Source organism: Mus caroli, unplaced genomic scaffold, assembly GCF_978045245.1.
Source record: "Mus caroli unplaced genomic scaffold, Mus_caroli_1 scaffold_20, whole genome shotgun sequence".
NCBI lineage: Eukaryota > Metazoa > Chordata > Mammalia > Rodentia > Muridae > Mus > Mus caroli.
The window spans coordinates 16,756,094-16,774,129 of record NW_028227275.1 but is presented as its reverse complement, the minus strand read 5'-3'; the positions used below and the strand labels follow the sequence as shown (position 1 = coordinate 16,774,129).

The following is an 18,036-nucleotide window of genomic DNA, read 5'->3' as shown; positions in this document are numbered from 1 at the left end:
CTTTTGTATGTGTTTGCATGTGACTGTGTCTGTGAATGCATGTGTGTATGAGAGCAAGCGAGAGGAAGAGAGGTAGAGACAGAAAGACAGAGACAGAGAGACAGAGGTAGTACCAAGCCTTGTGCATGTTAGGCAAGCACTCTGCCACAAGCTACCTCTCACATCTCTGACAAGCACACACTCTCCTTGTTATAACATGACCCAGCAAAGACTAGAACTGTATCCCTGGTGCTCAAGTGGAGTGGCCTAACAGGGACCTGCCCTGGGTTACCTCAAACAAATCCAAAACTTGCATTATGTTCATGCATCTCTCCCGTGAACCCTTCCTTTGGTGTGATTCTATGAAAGCAGCTGCCTTGGCTGGCAAAGTATCCAGGACACCAGCAGCAGCAGCAGCAGCAGCAGCAGCAGCAGCAGCAGCAGCAGCAGCAACGCCCCACCACCCCAGACTTTATAGTGGGCTTTGAGCTTCTAGAAAAGAGTAAAGACCCTGTGCCCAGAGGACATAAAAAAATACCAAGCCAGGAGAAATGATTACAGTGTGCTTATTATGTCTCCTGGGGCTGGAATTCTGGGTCTCGGGAAAGAGCAGCTAGCCTTCAAGCCTCCTACCTTCAGGAACTGCCAGAGTATCTTCTCGCATGGCAGTGACGCTTGCTGAACCTTGCTCTGACAATAATTAAGGAGATTTCCAGATCCCAAGGCCTCCTGCAGCACAACTGACCGAGTCAGGACTTCTGACTCTGTGATGACTTGACTGATGAAGACAGGGCGGGAACAAGTCTGTGCCACTGGCTGGACGGGGATGCTGGGAAGGCCAAAAGTAACCAGCTTTCCCCCAAACTGGTAAGGAAGTGTAAGAAAGAAAGAGGTTACATTTTCAAGTCAATAGCTAACGAGATTTCAGAGCAGGCCATCTGTTGAGCAAGCCTTGGAGACTATGGTGGTTTGAATGAGAATGGCCCCCCATAGGCTCATCTGTTTCCGTGGCACTACTTGAGAAGGATTGGGGGTGTGGCCTTTTAGAGTGGGCATGGTCTTGTTGGAGGAAGTGTGTCACCATGGGTGGGTTTTGGAGTTTTAAGGGCCCCAGCCAGGCCCAGTGGCTTTCTCTCTTCCTGCTCTACAGATCCAGAGGTAGAGCTCTCAGCTACCATGTCTGTCTGTACGCTGGCATACTCCTCCACTGTGATGATAATGATCTAAACCTCTAAAACTGCAAGCAAGCCCCCAATTAAATGTTAGCTTTTATAACATTTGGTCATGAGGTCTCTTCACAGCAACAGAATAATGACTAAGACATTGGAAACCAACAGGAAGTTGCTAGAACGAAACAGGACCAAGAATTGAGTGGCAAATGGGTACTATAGAAATCTACTATCGCCAGCTTAAAATGTCACCACATGGTACTCTCTCCCACTTCCCAGTTCAGTGCCACCATCTCTCGGCACGTGGCCTAAACGAATGGTACTATCACAGACTATGTCACTGGAGTGCTTGCTAGCATTTGTCTTTTTCCATCTTCCAATTCAACGTTCCCTGTTGTTCACAGCACCCTATTGCTACCCTAGACTGTATAATGGTTCGGCAGACCACAGAAGAACACTTACATTCCTCTGGCATGCATGAGACCCCTAAAAGTTAGGGCCAAACATGTCTGCCCCAGCATCTATCTTCTTGATCATTTACATGAGTGTTCCACGTTCCCAAATCGCTCAGCTCACCCCCTTCTGGGCCTTTACCTATCACACCACTCCACTTGAGGCCATCAGACGAATCTGACACTTTACATCAAGCACATGGCACAACATCAGAGGTTTCGCAATTCTTTCTCTGACCACTCGCAGTCCTGGTCACACAGTACAAGTCCCAGAGAGCTCTCCAGTCACCAGGCCACACCCCAGACAATAATACCAGAAGCTGGGTGAGGGTAACATCAGTCATTTTGAAACCTTCAAGTCAGTCCAGTGTGTTACCAGGACTGGCTCACGGCTCCAGTCCCTAACTAGTCTTTATTTCCCTTCCTAAACCCCACACTCCCTTAGTGAATTTTCCAGTCAGAAGCATCTTACCTATAGAACAAACATTAGACTGCAGTTTTGTGCACCACAAAAAACACTTAAGTTATTAATTAACAATTGGCACTGGTAAAGCATGCTGTGCTGGCCCTCCTACTTCTCTCTTACAAATAAGATACTGAAATCCTTCTTCAGAGTCACCTAACTAACAACAGAGCTATGACAAGAACTCTTCATTCCAGCGCTGTGGCCATTTCTGCTGGTGGCAGTGACAGTGCTTGAGCATTTTGGTCCAGGGCCACGGGCATGCTAAGCCTTCTCTTGAGTTACGCCCGCAGTGTCAACTCCTGGTATTTAGAAAGGCATTCCTTCCTGCGCATGCTAGTCATTTCTTTGTAAGAAAACCACTGACTGTAAACGTGAGAACGTCTCCTCTTATACATCCTTTTCCTAATCAAATCCAGTAGCTAAAGCATTGCTTGGCACTTCAGGACCTTCTTGCTCCTCAAAGCATTGGTCCTCAGACTAGCAGCAAAGATAGCATCTGGAAACTTGCTGGGAAATTGGTCTTCTTGAGCCCTGAACCATCAGAGCCGCTGAACCAGAACCTGAGTGTAAGTAAGATCCCCAAGTGACCTTTATTCACACTAGAGTTTGAAAAGCTCTCCTCTTGGGGGATAAAAACCAACAAGGCAGAACCTAGCCTTGCAGAATCTATTATTAGGGTCTCCAGACACATATGATACGTTGTATATAATACATGCCATATAAAATACAGAATTACAGGAATAAAAATCTCAATAGAATGGAGCTGAGGTTAACTGGGATTAAGGACGGAGGAAGAGGTGGTATTTAAGGATGAGGTCCTCAAAGTCCACCACGGGATTCGGTGGAAACGGGAGAAGCTGGCGGATAAGGTACAAGAAGGGTGAGGAGTTGTTCATGGGGCAGAAATGACATGAGTCACACGTAACTAGACTACAAGGTACGTATGAGAATGAGAAGGGAACTGTCACGGGGAAGGTAAGTGGGGCCCGAGCATGTTTAGCCTTAGGTCTCTATGGCAGGGAAAGCTCAGAATCTTTGAGTAGGTGGATGGCAGGATAAAATCTATGTGTTTTCCTTTCCTTCCTATGTTCCTTGCCACCAGTCCAGACGTCTAAGAGTTCTGGAAACCTCAGAAAGGATCTCAGGCTCTTACCGTAAGCAGGAGGTCTAAAGCCGTCAATCTCTCTTCCATTGGCAGGTGAGCCAGGTTGCAGAAAGGAGAGAGGGTAGAGTGGGGAGCTACATTATGCACCTGCTTGAGAGGCGGAGTGGAACCTGATCTGAGCAGGCACTGGGAACAAACCTCCTGAGAATGCAGCTCCTTGTCAGGCACACGAGAGGCACTGCACACAAACACCGCACACGCCACTGACACTTACAGCAAATGAAACGCCTGCCGGTCTTCTCATCCACTTGGGAGGCTTCTTCAAGGGAGGGATGAGTGATGCTTGGGCCACCTGCTCAGGCACCTGCAGTAGTGGGGAGAGGTTCACCTTTGCTAAAGGAAGAGGAAATCGAGCGGGAAAGGCCACCTAGGCCACCAGCACTGAGAGACATCTCAGAGAGGAACTCTTCCTACAAACTCGATTTTGGGATGAATCCTTGTGATGTACAATTTGACCTCACTGGGGCAGACTCCCACAGTCTAGGAGATGAGGCTGAGGCTGAAAGTAGATGGGAGACTCGGGTGTCTGAGCCTCTGGATAGCGATATTTAAAGTCTACATTGGAGTGAGACATAAGGTAGATACACAGCAGAGAGGGAACTATGTCTCCCATACAATGAGATACAGGTTCAGCGTGAATAACAGAGGTAAAGGGGCTTCTTCCAGGTAAGTCGGGGACCTAATACAGAATATGGCCTCTAAAACCCACAGCCTGCTTCCCTCTCTTCAAGAGCTCCCCTTTTCCCCAAGCTACGTGCCCTTCTCTCATCCCCCAACTGCAGAAAGCTCCTCCCTCCAGCACTCTCGACCAAGCCCTTCAAACCTTGTCAGCCTGCCTCATGTGCTGGGCTTCCCAGCTCCTACCCATCACAGAGCACAAACTGATCCAGCCATCGAAGGAGACAGCAGAGAACACGGGAGGGCTCTGAGGGCACCACTGAACGTCAAAGCACCAGCTGCTCTGTGTGGGCAGCTTGTAGACCACCTGCCACAAGAGAGCGCAACCATGAGGAACAGCTCAGCCTGTAGGTAACTGACATAGGAACACGTAGCTGGGATTCCCCTGCAATCAGACCTCCATTACAGCACACCCACAGCAGGACCGGCCTACCTCACTGCTTGACAGGTTCCAGCAAAAAATCTGGCTGTCTTTGGCAGTGCTAAGCAGCAGTTCAGCATCGGCCTGGTTCCAGGACATCGACAGGATGCCCCTAGACATGAAAACAAAGAGGAACCGGTGTTTGTGGAATGCCAGCCCTGAGTGGGCACCTTGTATGTCTTAGATAGCGCTTGAACAGATGATTTAACTGAATTTTTCAAAGAAGAGAACAAAGCTTTGAAAAGCGAGGAGCTGTTAGACAGTGGCCTAGCCAAAGTCCACAGCACACCCTGAGCGCTATGCACTGCTCCACCCTGCTGCCATTCAGCAATGAGAGGAGAATCGTGAATTAGTAGGAATCACACAAACATCCGTTTCTGGGATGCCTTTAGTCCCCCAGTAAAGACCTAACGCAAAAGTCCCGAAGGAGGATCCTGGGAGACGCTTCAGTTGGTGAAACGCTTTCCATCTGGGCCTGAGGACTTGAGGTGGGTCCCTAGCACCTATGTGACAAACCTGGCAAGTCCATCTAATTCTGGGGAGGCAGAAGCACAGAGATCTCTGGAGTTGAGTGGCTAAGCAAGCATCCCTAGTTGGAGAGCCTAAGACTCAGTGATGAGACTGTCTCAATAAACATGTCGACATCCCCTAAGGAACAATATACTCACACACACACATACACACACACACACACACACACACACACACACACACACACACACGAGAGAGAGAGAGAGAGAGAGAGAGAGAGAAGCGCTAAAGGAGGAATAAAGACAACATGGCCCCCTGGTTAAAATACGCTGTGGATCTGGTGGATCTGCTTCCTCTGCTGTGGGCTCAAGAGTCACAGCTTCAGGACAGATCTTCCTGAAGCGATAGGAGCCAAGCTGCTTTTATTAAGAGGTCTGGCAGGAGGCTCTCCACTCAGAGAAATGAACACTGTTCTCAGAGCAGAACCTAGGACCCTCCCAGTACAGGACAGATGTAGCAGTGAGAGGTCTGTGGGTCTCTGAAAGAAGGCTCTGGAGGAGACGCTGGGACCTGACCGCTTCCTGCTTCTCTTTTGCTCCCTGGCTGTGGTGAATGAATGGCTTTTCTCCCTACACGCTCCTGCCATAATTTGCTACCACATCAAAGTCTCCAAAGTAAGGACACCAATCAATCAGGAACAGAGAACAAAGCTCTTTCTTTATAAGTTGATTACCTTAGGTAGTTATTATGGTAATGGGAACTAACAAGGGTCAACGGGCTCAAATATTTCTCATGACCCATCTCTGGAGGTTACATGGAATCCCAGCTCTTCCCCATAAGCCCAGGCTCCAAAGGAACTCCTCTTAGTTAGAGATACATCGGTGTTCTCTGCAATGTCTTTGAAGCCATGGAAGATGCCCGTGGCTAAATGAGGCCCACGTGTGTGAACAGGGTTGGAGATGCTACCTGCTGTGGCTCTCCAGCACCTTCAAGGGTGACGAAGCGAAGCGCAGGTCCCACAACTGAATCACTGGGAGTTGGTCATCTTCTGAGCACAGCACTAACTGAGTGGCTATGTCTGGGTTCCAGGCCAGGCCCGAGCAGTTCATCTGTTAACAAAGAAGATCCTGGTGGGTGATGTATCGAACCTCTCAGATTATCAACCGGTCCCGCCCAGTTGGAGACTACTCTGAGGGTACCCCGTGTCTCCTCCGCAGTAAGTGGGGGCCGAGAACAAACACAGAATGTGACAAGAACCCAGGTCAGCTGCTTGGCTTCCCAAGCATTCACTGTTTATAAGAACTCTGCTATGGGAGCTTGCATCCACACTTGAAAGTGGATCCCGGTCCCTGAGCAAGAGCAGACCCCAGTGTTTGCAGGCGTGAGGCCCGCGTCCTGGTCACTACTCACCCTGCTGCTGTGGCCGCTGACTTTAATGATGGGCTCATTCTTTCTGAGATCCCACACCACCGCCTTGCCGCTGGGGTGAGCGGAAGCCAGGATGTGCTGGACTTGGCAGTTCCAAGACAATGCCTTGATGTCCTCTGGGGGGTTCTGAGGCAAGATGGTGAAAGAGACAACCTGCCATCCCCTGAGTTAAGTGACATCTACCATTTTGCTCCTCCCAACGGCCCGCGGGAAGCTGAAAGGAGGTCAGAGGTTCCTCCTGCTAACAGCCTTAGGAACTGGGATTACATTTTCCAAGAAAGATGCTTCAGCTATGGGTACACAAGTGGGAGGGAACAGCTGGCACACCTGGCTTTAGCTCTAAGCCAAAGTTCTCTTAAAAGTGTAGAGTCAAGGTTGAAAAGTAACCCCTGTCTGTAGGATAGAGGAGGAGAAATCTGAGAGAGGAAACAAAGAGCCCCTGAGAAAACGAGGCAGGAAGAACAGTATGACTCCCAGGGTAACAAGTGCCAACCAACCCACATTTACTTCATGATGAAGCACAAGACAGAGAAAAGCAAAAAGGTAATCCAAGCTACAGACTGACAGAGGAGGCATACGCAGAGGCAAACCAGACCTGAGAGCCGCACTCAGAGACAGCCCCTTCCCACAACAAAACAATGGTGGTGTGTCCTGGGTTCTGCTCTCTCTTCTCTGTGGAGTGCAGGGCCTAGCCAGCCCTCTCCCCACCACTATGATACATATCACTCCTTGCCTGTCTTGGTGTCTTCTGTCCCCCCTGCCCTTCACTTCTTTCCGGGAATTCTTTGAACAGCAACTGACCACCGTGAACCACCTGCTCTGCACGCCCTCTCTCCTGACTACTAGGCGGCCGGTCCATCTGTGGGGTTTTATTGCCCTCCAGTGGTAGAGCTGGAAATCTCTGTTACTCGGCTGGCTCCAGAATTCCAAACTTTACCTGGGAAAACCTGGCTGTACACCCTAAGAGGCGGGCCCCAGGTCAGAGGGAGGAGGAAGCCCCTCACCTGTGACTTGGGTCCAGGTGTCATTGGGACACTCAGGTGGTTCAAATCCCAAATGAAGATCTCAGAGTCACTGGCTCCTGAGGCCAGGAGATTGCCCTGTGTGAATAAAAGGTATTTCTAAAGACCTACCCTCAAACACACACACACACACACACACACACACACACACACACACACACACACGCACACACACACACACGCACACACACACACTCCCACTTCAGAAAAGGAGAAAGAGGAGACCGGCATTTGGGAGACTCAGGGCCTCTCCCATTACAGTTCAGAGGTACAGCCTGAAGGCCACAGAGAATGCTTCCATTCAGACATGCGTCGTCGTGCCTTGCCCAGGTCTGGCCAGCTAAGACACCACAGTACCTGGAAAGGGTTAAAGTCCAAGGCTCTGACAGCTCCAGTGTGCTTCTGTTTCTGGGCAATCAAGGGCTCCTTCCCTGAAGAAAGGACGTGGGTCACATTGTATAGAGTCAGCGTGCCGTTGTCTCCTCCACCAGCAATAACCCCGGAGTTTTCCAGAAGCCCACTGCCAGAGCTTCCCCAGATTAGCTTGTGAAACCTACAAAGGCAAAGAATCTGTCTCAGCACCAAGGTAGGTACATGTCATTATGCAGAGGACAGACATCTTTGCCAACCTCTCCTATCATGCAGGCTTCCCCAGCCCAAGCCTGTATCTGCTTGTCTATTTTCTTCTTTCTCCAGACCCAGAAGGGAAGTCTCCCCTGCCCAGTCTTGCCCTTTCTTTAGGAAAAAAAAATACTCCAGGCTGGAGAGATGGCTCATTGATTAAGAGCGCTGACTGATCTTCCAGAAGTCCTGAGTTCAATTCCCAGCAACCACATGGTGGCTCACAACCATCTGTAATGGGATCCGATGTCGTCTTCTGGTGTGTCTGAAGACAGCAACAGTGTACCCATATACATGAAATAAATAAATAAATCTTTAAAAAGAAAAAAGATACTTCACCCATGTTAAACTAAAATCCAGAAAGTCACCATCTAGGTTATATGGGAGTGTTGTTCTTTTGCTTTGTTTTAAAGTTAAAGTCAGGCTACATAGAGACTGTGATAACTACTGCAAATAGACTCCATCACGTAGTCCTTACTGCCCAAATAGTCAAGTGATACAGCCTGGCCGGCATGGGATCTTGCCTATGAGTCCAATAATTGGGAAATGGAGGCAGGAGGATCAGGAATTCAGGATCTTGTAATTAAGCAAGTTCAAGGCCGGGTTGGGCTACATGAAACCTAATCTCAACAACAACAACAACAACAACAACAAAGTCAACCTCATTTCTTGACAACTTGTCACATAATAGACACGGTTTTACGTGCTTTACATGTGTTCACTAGTTTAATATTTAGCAGCTCTATAAAGAAGTCACAATCAGCTCCCGCAAACAACTGTTGTCCCATCTCAAACTCAAGCTGACAAAGCCTTGGGTCCTCTCTTCTCCCCGCCTTTCCCATATGCTAACCCAATGGAATGGACACGCAATTGCAATGGGTCAGCTTGGAGAAAAAGAGGCACAAAATACTAAATACCCAACTAGGGAAACACTTTCCTGGCTTTCTGGAGGTGTTTCTAAACAAACAAACAAACAACAGTACCAGTGTTTTGCACAGAAGAAAAAGACAAACCCTAGATCTCCTACCAAAAGGCCTGGGTCTCATGCAAAGCTCTATGGGAAAACATCTGAAATCCTCAGGCCTGAGAGTGTTGGGGGATGGGATCCTGTCTCACTTTCACTGTGGCTGACCATGAGAGAAGGTTTCACATCAAATGTCACAAGATCCCTAGGTGCAACGGAACATTTCCACACCCTGATGGGCAAGGGAGCCGACTGAACGGGGAATTGACAGAGCAAGAATTTGTTTACCAGGCATTTGAGCCGAGCCAGCTTGGCAAGAGCATGAAGCTGAACAGTGGCCCAGGCAGGGCTGCATCTGCAGAATGGGAGGCTGACAAGATGGGAGGCTGACACGACGGACGTGCCTCTGGGGCTTTCACCTCACCGGACAGTGAGCAGCTTTCTAAAGTGGTGCCATCTCCATGGGGCAGAAGAAAAAGTCCAAACAGACTCAAGAGGGTGTCAGTGCCATCTAGGAACTGTGGGTAAACAACTACAGAGAGGAGGGGGAAGACACAGGTCACACAGGAACCAGAGATGGGAGGTGACAGAGGCTTTAGTGAGGTCAGAGCACAGGACATGTAGATAAGAGTAAAGATACCTGAACCCTCAGGAAGAAATCACCCTATGGGAGGAGAAGAGAATTACCTCAGAGAGGCAGAATGCACAGTATGACAAATTGGTTCTTTACACTTGCCACAGCAAGTATGTTTCTACTGTTCACTACCTTGTTAGCGTGGTGAAGCCAACTCCTGGAGAGGCTGTGCTAGAAAACACCCGAGAGATCTGTGGCCAGTTAATCCCGGAAGGAGACTGTTACACCGTGGCCTCCTCAAGTGAACTCAAGTGACGGTTACCTGACTGCTCATTATAGCTGCCTTGTCTTCCTGTAAGTTGGAATTTTAGAAAATGAAGCCAAGGGCTGGAGAGATGGCTCAGTGGTTAAGAGCACACACTGCTCTTGCCTGTTAACCCAGCCAGGGGAATCCCACACCTCTGGGACCACCTTAGGGACCACCAAGCACTCACATGTACACACCCACACACAGACACGGATGCATAACTAAAACAAAAAAAAATTTTTTTAAAGAGACATACAGCTAAAGGTAAAAAAATGATGGCGTTTATCATGGAAACAGGAAGTGGGGTTAAAGAAGAGAGGAGAAGACATGCTTGTGTAGGAAAACCATGAATGTAATATAAGGATGCATGGCGTCCTCTGAGGAAGATGCACCTAGAATTCTGATGGGCTACATCTAAAGAATGCACAGGCCTCACTATGCCTACCAAGGGCCAGGAATCAGAAGGTCCAGAGAAGAGACACACCACCAAATCTCCACGGTAACAGACGTTCTGAAGTGACTCAAGGCTGGACTGAGAACCGGTGTACAGATTCGTCAGCTTAGAAGAGGACACTGAAGCTCCTAGGCAGGAGCAGTCCTAGCAGCCAGATCATGGCTGAGGATGACTAAATGAAAAGGGCTGCAGACGACAACAAACTGAAGCCCACATGGTCAGGAGCCTGGACCACCTAAGCTTATCTGAGGCCAGCACTTAGCACATCATGACTGCAGCAAACATCTGCTGGATAACATCCCCAACCCCCATTTTATTCACTTCTTCGTTCTAGATTTTGCTTTTGTTGAATTGAGTTCCTTTTGCAAAAAAAAAAAAAAAAAAAAAAATCCCAACCTCATAACAGTTCACTAAAGTGAGAAAGAGTTTTTCCACATCTGGGGCAAAAGAACTGGGAGAACCCAGTCTCCTTAAGAAGCAGAATGGAGAGCGCAGGCCCAACTGGAGACTGGCAGCAGGCTGGGCAGGCCTTTGGGGAGCAACACACTCCTCGGAATGCCTGACATTGCTCTGTTTCTGCTTCGTATCCTGAACTAATGGTGGAGAACATAGTCAGAGAAGCTGGATGCTGTGCCCATGAAGACGGCAGATAGCAGAGCTGAGGTCTGAACCTGGGTTGATGGAAGAATAAAGATCACGTTCTCTGCTATATGATTTTGAGGCTGCTTTATAAGGAAGGTGTGTCTTGAGGACAGATCCACTAAGAGAAGCACGTGCAATGGTGTTCTTTTCAGCTTGGTGTGTATTGCCCCCTAGCACTCAAAGACAGGCCAACTGTATTCCCCAAGAGTGCAGAGAACCAAGATAAAGGCACAACAAGAGCAGACAAGCCACCCTCTTTCTCCCAGGTTCTTCCAGGATGGGGAGATTCGACAGATATTCAGAGATCTGGAGTCTCTGTAAGCAGAAGGAAGAGAGCAGCGGGTCCACCCACTGACTTCCAACCTCATTCTGCCATAGCCTCTACCCACCAGGGAATGACATGAGAAGACTCTCCCCAAACTCCTTCTTCCACAGTGAGATTTGTCTAACAAACCACAGATGGCTTCTTCGATGCACATGCTTCAGTGCCCGACCCATCTCTTCAATCTCTCCACAGCTTAAGCTGGCCCTACTGTTACCCTTATGGGTTACTTCAGAACACTGCTTTCCAGCAGATGTTTCTAGTTAGGAGTACTTCTCAAAAGCATCATAGACTGAGGGAGAAAGAAGATGGGGCAGCTTCTGGGCCCAAATCTGACTGAGGGTGTGAAGAAAAGAGTAGGCAGAGGGAAGAAAGTCTGTTGATAGGAAAAGGCACAAGAGTGGGGTTTTGGGGGAGGGTGTTAGGGTTTCTACTGCTGTGAAGAGACACCATAACCACAACAACTCTCATAAAGGACAAGGTTTAATTAGAGATGGCTTATAGTTGGTAGGTTTAGTCCATTACCATTATGGCAGGAAGCATGGTGACATGCAGGCAGACATGGTGCTGGAGAGGTAGCTAAGATTTCAACATCTGGATCTGCAGGCAGCAGGAAGAGAGAGTGACATTGGGCTTGGCTAGAGCATTTGAAACTGTAAAGCCCACCCCAGTGACACACTTCCTCCAACAAGGCCACGCCTACTCCAACAAGGCCACGCCCACTCCAACAAGGCCACATCTCTGCCATACCCACTCCAGTGGAAACTGCGTGACAGGCCCAAAAGCTTGGCCACAGCTCTGAGGCACAATGTTTTACGGAAACTTAGTCTCCTGGAGTCTTTGCATCCCGTAGCATGAATGCTCCAAACTTGTCCCTGCATCAGTCAGTGAATGGATCTGTGTGCTTTCCTTCAGGATTGTTTTATTATAAGTGCCTCCAAGGAATGATTTCACATATCGCTAAGTTAGATTGGCCTCCACCAGTGTTCCAATATCCTAGGAAATCTTTGAGCTGACCTTGGGTTTTTAATTTAGTAAGAATGCTTCTCATTCAGACAAAATGCCTCCAGTGTAGATAGTGAAAGGAGTCAGGCATTACAATTTACTGGATAAGAGCTAGAAATCTCAGGACTAGTTCTACAAAGTAAACTTATAATAACAGCCGAGTCACTCCCATATACAGGAATTTACAATGGCCTAGGAAGAAGGTGGATTATACAATAGAGTAGAATTGGAACTAAGGCAAGGGCATAAAGCCCTTGCCCCTGGCTTCTAGGATTAAACTGACCTTAGGTGGGGCTGTTTTTTATCCCAGTTGTAATTTACTGCCTGGTTTTTGTTAGCTTTTATGTATGCATTCCTCTGTAACCTCAATGTACCTTGGATGACCTTAATGTATCACTTAGCTTCCTTGTTTTCTTCTGTAATATAAGTCTGATGCTCGCTTTGAGAAACTGCACTCACATCCAATACTCTCTCTGGTGTCTGTTTGTCACCCCGTCGACTCTTTGTCCACCTGAGTACTAGAACCCTGATTCTCTCACAGGTTGAGGGACTGACTGAGTCCAGTCTGTGGCACACCTCCTCATAGTGCCATTCTGTAAGAGCCTATAGGAGTCATTTTCATTCAAACCCCTAGAATGGCTGAGGGTTTAAAAAAGGTTTTTTTGTTTGTTTTTTGTTTTTTGAGACAGCATTTCTCTGTATAGCCCTGGCTGTCCTGGAACTCACTTTGGAGACTAGGCTGGCCTCGAACTCAGAAATCCACCTGCCTCTGTCTCCAGAGTGCTGGGATTAAACGCGTGAGTCGCCACACCCAGCTCTTAAAAATTTTTTATTATTAATATTGTGGTTTTCATGGTGTGTGTGTTGCAGCACCAATGTGGAGGTCAGAGGACAGCATCATGGTCTTGGTCCTCTCCTTCCACGTTATGTAGGTTCTAGGGACTGAACTCCAGTTGCTGGGCTTTTGCAGCAAGCACCTTTTCTTCATGAGCCACATTGACAGCCCCCCCCCCCAAGAAATTTTAAGGGGAAAGAAAGGACAGAGAAATCCCACAGGGAAAGTGAGCAGAGACTGGATGTACGATCTGGGTACATGTCCCGGCAGGGTCTTAGAAATGATCTTGTAAGGGCTGGTGAGATGGCTCAGCAGTTAAGAGCGCCGACTACTCTTCCGAAGGTCCTGAGTTCAAATCCCAGCAACCACATGGTGGCTCACAACCATCCGTAACAAGATCTAACACCCTCTTCTGGAGTGTCTGAAGACAGCTATAGTGTACACACATATAATAAATAAATAAATAAATAAATCTTTTTTAAAAAAAAAGAAGAAGAAATGATCTTGTATGATCTCTTCTTCTTCAAAAGTAAGTGAGAAAATACAAGGCAACCAATGTAACTTACTCCAAAGCACACAGCTTAATTAGCATCACAGCTAGGCTACAGCCCAACACGACTGTGCTTTCCATGACAGCAATGCATAAGATGACTGTCAGAAGGGGAGAAAGAACAGGGACCTACCAATCATCAGATGGAAGGCTGCAGTAGAGACCAAAAATCTCTAGGTTAAAGCGGTCAAGAAAATGTCCTGAGCTATAAGAAAAATACTTACATATTTTATATAGATACCTTATAACTATATAAAATCAGTCGTGTGGTAACGTGTATACTACTTATTAAATATGAAGTGGACTATAGTGAATAGTTACACTTTCTTCCTGACAGTACAAAAACCTGCTGACTATTGTATCAGGCTATACATGCCATTTTCACAAAGCCCTTAAAAAGGAATAGAGCCAGGTACAGTGAGACATAGCTATACCAGCTTCTCAGGAGGATGAGTTGGGAGGACTGTGAGTTCAAAGCCAGCCTTAGCAAGACTTTGTCTAAAGACAAAATCTGTGACATACTAGGAAGAAGACTTGGCACTCAGATAGGAACATGCTTCCATTCCGAGTCCACCTTCTTAGGGCTTCCATCGCCCATGTAAAATGGAAGCAGTGGCATTTCTAATTTAGGCTTATTCTGAGGACTGAGTAAAATCTGAAGGGCCCCAGGGATAGTGCTCTCCTACCAAGCTCCTCAAGGATTTCTTGCAGCCGTTTCTGCCATTATGAAGGAGAGGATCAATGATCCTCTTTTCATTGCTGTGGCACAACACAGCCAAGAAACCTGCGAGCAGAGCATCCAGCTCGCCAGAGCCACGAAACCTGTGACACCCAATCAGCACCCAAGAGCCATGAGGAGAGATCGTTCGTCATCCTCCTTGTTGGCAGAAGAGTATGGTATTGTGTAAGCTTGCTGTCCTAACAAAAGCCAAGGGAGGGAGGAATCAATGTCCATGGGTTCAAAACGAGACCTGATACAGGTAGTCCTGGCTTGTGCAAGATAGCTCTATCACCTGCACGCGGCCTGATACTGCTGCTGCTGCTGCTGCGGCTACTGCCTAGTAAGGTGAAAGTGGTTAGGTCTCAAGTCCCTTTGACCAGCATGACCTCCTCTGAAACATAACTCCTGCTCCCCATACTTCTCACCTCCACAATCCCTGAATTGCACACACCACCCCCAGGACCCTCTATCAGTAGATCCATCCGGGTCTGACCTGAATACCCACTCCTAGACCCAACATAGTACCTGCTGGAGACAGAAAGAATTCCTTTGTGTTTCAAGTCCAGAGACGGGTCCCTGAAATCAACCTCAAAGATTTCCAGGGTGGCATTTGTGCTAAAGGAGGCATCTAGTTGCTGAGCAGATGTTCCTAGTCACGTGGAAAGGAAAGAAGAGGCAGCAAATGAGCAACAATGTATGCATGGGAGATGAGCAACAATGTATGCATGGGAGATGAGCAACAATGTATGCATGGGAGAATACTGGGCTACTAATAGGTTAGGGAGCGGGGAGGAAACAGAACAGAAGAGAGATAGGAGCATCCTTTCTCTAGAGGTAACCGCAAGGAAAGCACGAGGTGCCGCCCTCAGGCCCTAGTCCAAGGCTGTTACCAGGTACCCAACCTGACATAATCCTACAGCTGTCTCTCATGGTCATTAAGGAATTCTAGATATTGAGTTTTCCTTTGATGGCTGACTTCCAGTAGCTCCTGGTCTGTCGTGTCATCGTACCTGTGGCCAGATACACAGGGTACTGCCTGGCCGGGCTCCACGCTTGGACAGCTGGCTTCTCAAGTTCTTTCAACTTCATGGTTTCGGAAAACATATATGACCTTTGGCCCACTAAAAATAGAAATTAAAAAAAAAATTTTAGGGCCAGTGATCCAGGGAGCGTCTGTGGACACAGAGACTGTCTCTCTTCTCCACAAGATGAAGTAGTCCAGCAAAAAACAGAATGAGAAAAACAAGTTCATCTGACAGTTACCCAATGGCTAAAACTGACTATCTAAACTCCCAAGGTCTTTAATCAACATTGGTTACTACAGGTCTACCGACAATAACCATCAAACTAGAGAATTTCTCAGTGAAGTTGCCTGATTTCCTTGGTTTTAAATATTGTATCTGTGCCAGTGAACCCTGTATTTATGTCATTGACACATCTGTCCACTGAGCACCAATTCCCAAGGGAAATGAATAATTAAATATTTCTACCTATGTTGTACATCTATGACCCAAGCATTCAAGAGGCTGAGGCATTAGAATCATAAGTTCAGGCAAGCCTGGCGTGGACTACATACAAAGTAAGACCTTATCTTAATATATTTAAAATTATAATATTCACAGATATGTGTGTGTGTGTTGCTTTCATGTATGTCTGTGTACCACACGGGTACCTAATGCCTTCAGAGGCCAAGAGAGTGTTGGAGCCCCTGGAACTGGAGCTGCAGAGCGCAGGGAACCCAGCAGGTGCTCTTACCAACAGAGCCATCTTTTCAGACCCTTGCCTTTTGGGGGGGGGGCAGGGGGGGAGGCGCATGGTCTCCGGTAGCCCAGACTGGCCTCAAACTTGCTAGGTAACTGAGAATGATCGCAAGTGTGAAGCCCCCACACCGCATTCATTTTAACTCTGTGATTTCCACTTCTAATGTATACTCAAGGTCTCATCCTCACGGGCCAGCGAAAGGGCTGAAAGGTTAAAGAAGGACACTTAGAACTATTTGTGACCTGCTTGAGCAACCCAGTCAGGTCAGTGTCACCTATAAAAGCAGGCGATAATATTACTTAACCTCTATTGTACTTTCCAGCTCGAAAAACGCTTGGGGCTGTCAGTTAAGCTTGTTTCTGGGAGCTTCTAAACTCCTGAAGCTCCGCTTTATCTTGTGACCAGCGAACTACACTATTTCGTCACCAGTGCCACCTGCTGGTCAGAACCACCCTGTACAGAAGCGCAGCGACCAGCAACAGCGCATTTGCCAGGCACAACTCCTAGAAAGTTCTATAAATTGTTACTCCGTTTTACATAGAAAACAGCCGGCTAAGCCGCAATGTAAACCCCGTGCTTTTAACCATTATATTAATTTAAGCAAAGCTTTCATGACGTGCTTAAACCATTGACAGAAGGATGGGAGAAATGCTCTTTTCATCCACTTTGCTCTGAGGCATCATTTTATAAGAAAAGCCTTCGTTAGGATCAGAACAGCCAGGACAGTGGCGGGCTAATAGGGTCGGGGAACCACGATCAGGGAGGACAACCCTTGGCAGTCCAGTTCTTAGGGAGAAGGTCAACACGGCTTCTCGCCTGCTGACTGCCATACAAGGCGCTTGACGGTCAGTTACCACTGGCCAGGGCACCGCGACCGGGTGCAGGCTCAGGGCCGGGTCAAGTCAAGGCTTCGTGGGGAGGCGGAGGCGCGCGCAGCGCTGCTGGACCTCGGCGGGGTTGGGGACACTGTGTGGCAAGGGGAGCGGGACCGGGTCCAGCTGGGGGGTTTCGTACGGGTGCTCCAGGTCAGGGCAGCCCGGGTGTGGTCAAGGCGAGCTCCCCGGCCACCTCCCGCGGGAGGAGCGGTGCTCTGGGACCCCAGAACCGCAGGGGAAACCCACCTGTTCCGAGCGCCCGGGTCAGGGGTCACAGGCGACCGCCCGGGCTGGTCCTGTCCCAACCAAGGGCGCACCGCGCTGCGGACGGCGGCTGCCGAGGGCCAAAAGTCAATTTGCCCTGGCCACAGCTGGCGACCCGCTCCCTCTGTTCGCTTAGCCGAGCTCAACACTAATCCGCACCGACAGCGCAGAGGTTTCCCATCAGGGCCTGCCTCACTTGCCCTAGGATTGCACAGTTCTAGCCCCCACACCAGTACATGCTAGTCTATTCTATTTGCGTCAGGCTCCTGTGTATGGAAAGGGAAAACACTAATTCAATTTATTATGTAGTTATTAAAGTGAGGGAAGCCCATGAGCTCTCAGTGTGATCTATTTAGCTAAAAAGCAATCGAGGTTGTAAATAGTAGTGGTGCACACTGGAGCCTACTAGTAGAGGGTGTCCACAAACTGATTAACGGCTGCGTGTGGAAAAAGAGACGATTGTGAACCAGGCACTTCATGGAAGATTTCAGGCACATGACATGGGCATTACTCCTTGGAGCTGAAAGAACACTAGGTGATATTTCAGCAAAAAGGGGGGCCGAAGCAGCTAATGGGCGTGCTGGCATTTCCCATACAGTAAGTCAAAGAGACTGATCAAGAACAAGTACTGATAGATAAATTGTGGAATACCAATTAATTCTGCAGTTAACAGGGAATTACTGAAAATTATTGGGTCAGAGGCACTAGTGGCAATTGTATTTTATATCTGGCAGTATGGATCCCTTTGGAGAAAAAAGAGAGGAAGGCAGGGACCCAATTACAAGAGGAATAGAGCAGCCCAGGGACCGGTGAAGAAAGCCTGGATTAATACTGGTGACTGAAGGAGAGCTGCCCTGGCTCTCCTGACTGAGAAAGGAAAGGATTCAAGA

The 18,036-nt window shown here is 48.2% G+C and overlaps 1 protein-coding gene across 5 annotated transcripts in view; it reads right to left on the bottom strand.

The window, feature by feature from the left end:
- The window catches only part of Sec31b (SEC31 homolog B, COPII component), a 29,064-nt gene extending 11,855 nt beyond the window's left edge, over nucleotides 1-17,209 (bottom strand). The window contains exons 1-11 of one of the 5 annotated variants that reach the window (XM_021152511.3): nucleotides 17,129-17,209; nucleotides 15,257-15,367; nucleotides 14,772-14,895; nucleotides 7,609-7,804; nucleotides 7,234-7,329; nucleotides 6,212-6,355; nucleotides 5,768-5,910; nucleotides 4,343-4,442; nucleotides 4,055-4,216; nucleotides 3,446-3,535; nucleotides 613-843 (exon numbers count right to left, since the gene is read on the bottom strand). In XM_021152511.3, the coding sequence (XP_021008170.1) occupies nucleotides 613-843; nucleotides 3,446-3,535; nucleotides 4,055-4,216; nucleotides 4,343-4,442; nucleotides 5,768-5,910; nucleotides 6,212-6,355; nucleotides 7,234-7,329; nucleotides 7,609-7,804; nucleotides 14,772-14,895; nucleotides 15,257-15,350 (1,380 nt within the window). In that variant the 5' untranslated portion in view covers nucleotides 15,351-15,367; nucleotides 17,129-17,209. Of the gene's footprint in view, nucleotides 1-612; nucleotides 844-3,445; nucleotides 3,536-4,054; nucleotides 4,217-4,342; nucleotides 4,443-5,767; nucleotides 5,911-6,211; nucleotides 6,356-7,233; nucleotides 7,330-7,608; nucleotides 7,805-11,660; nucleotides 11,736-14,771; nucleotides 14,896-15,256; nucleotides 15,368-17,128 lie in introns of those variants that run through there. The other 4 variants (XM_085834230.1, XM_029472426.2, XM_085834231.1 and 1 more) reach the window with 4 other exon arrangements.
- Nucleotides 17,210-18,036: the final 827 nt, after the last annotated feature.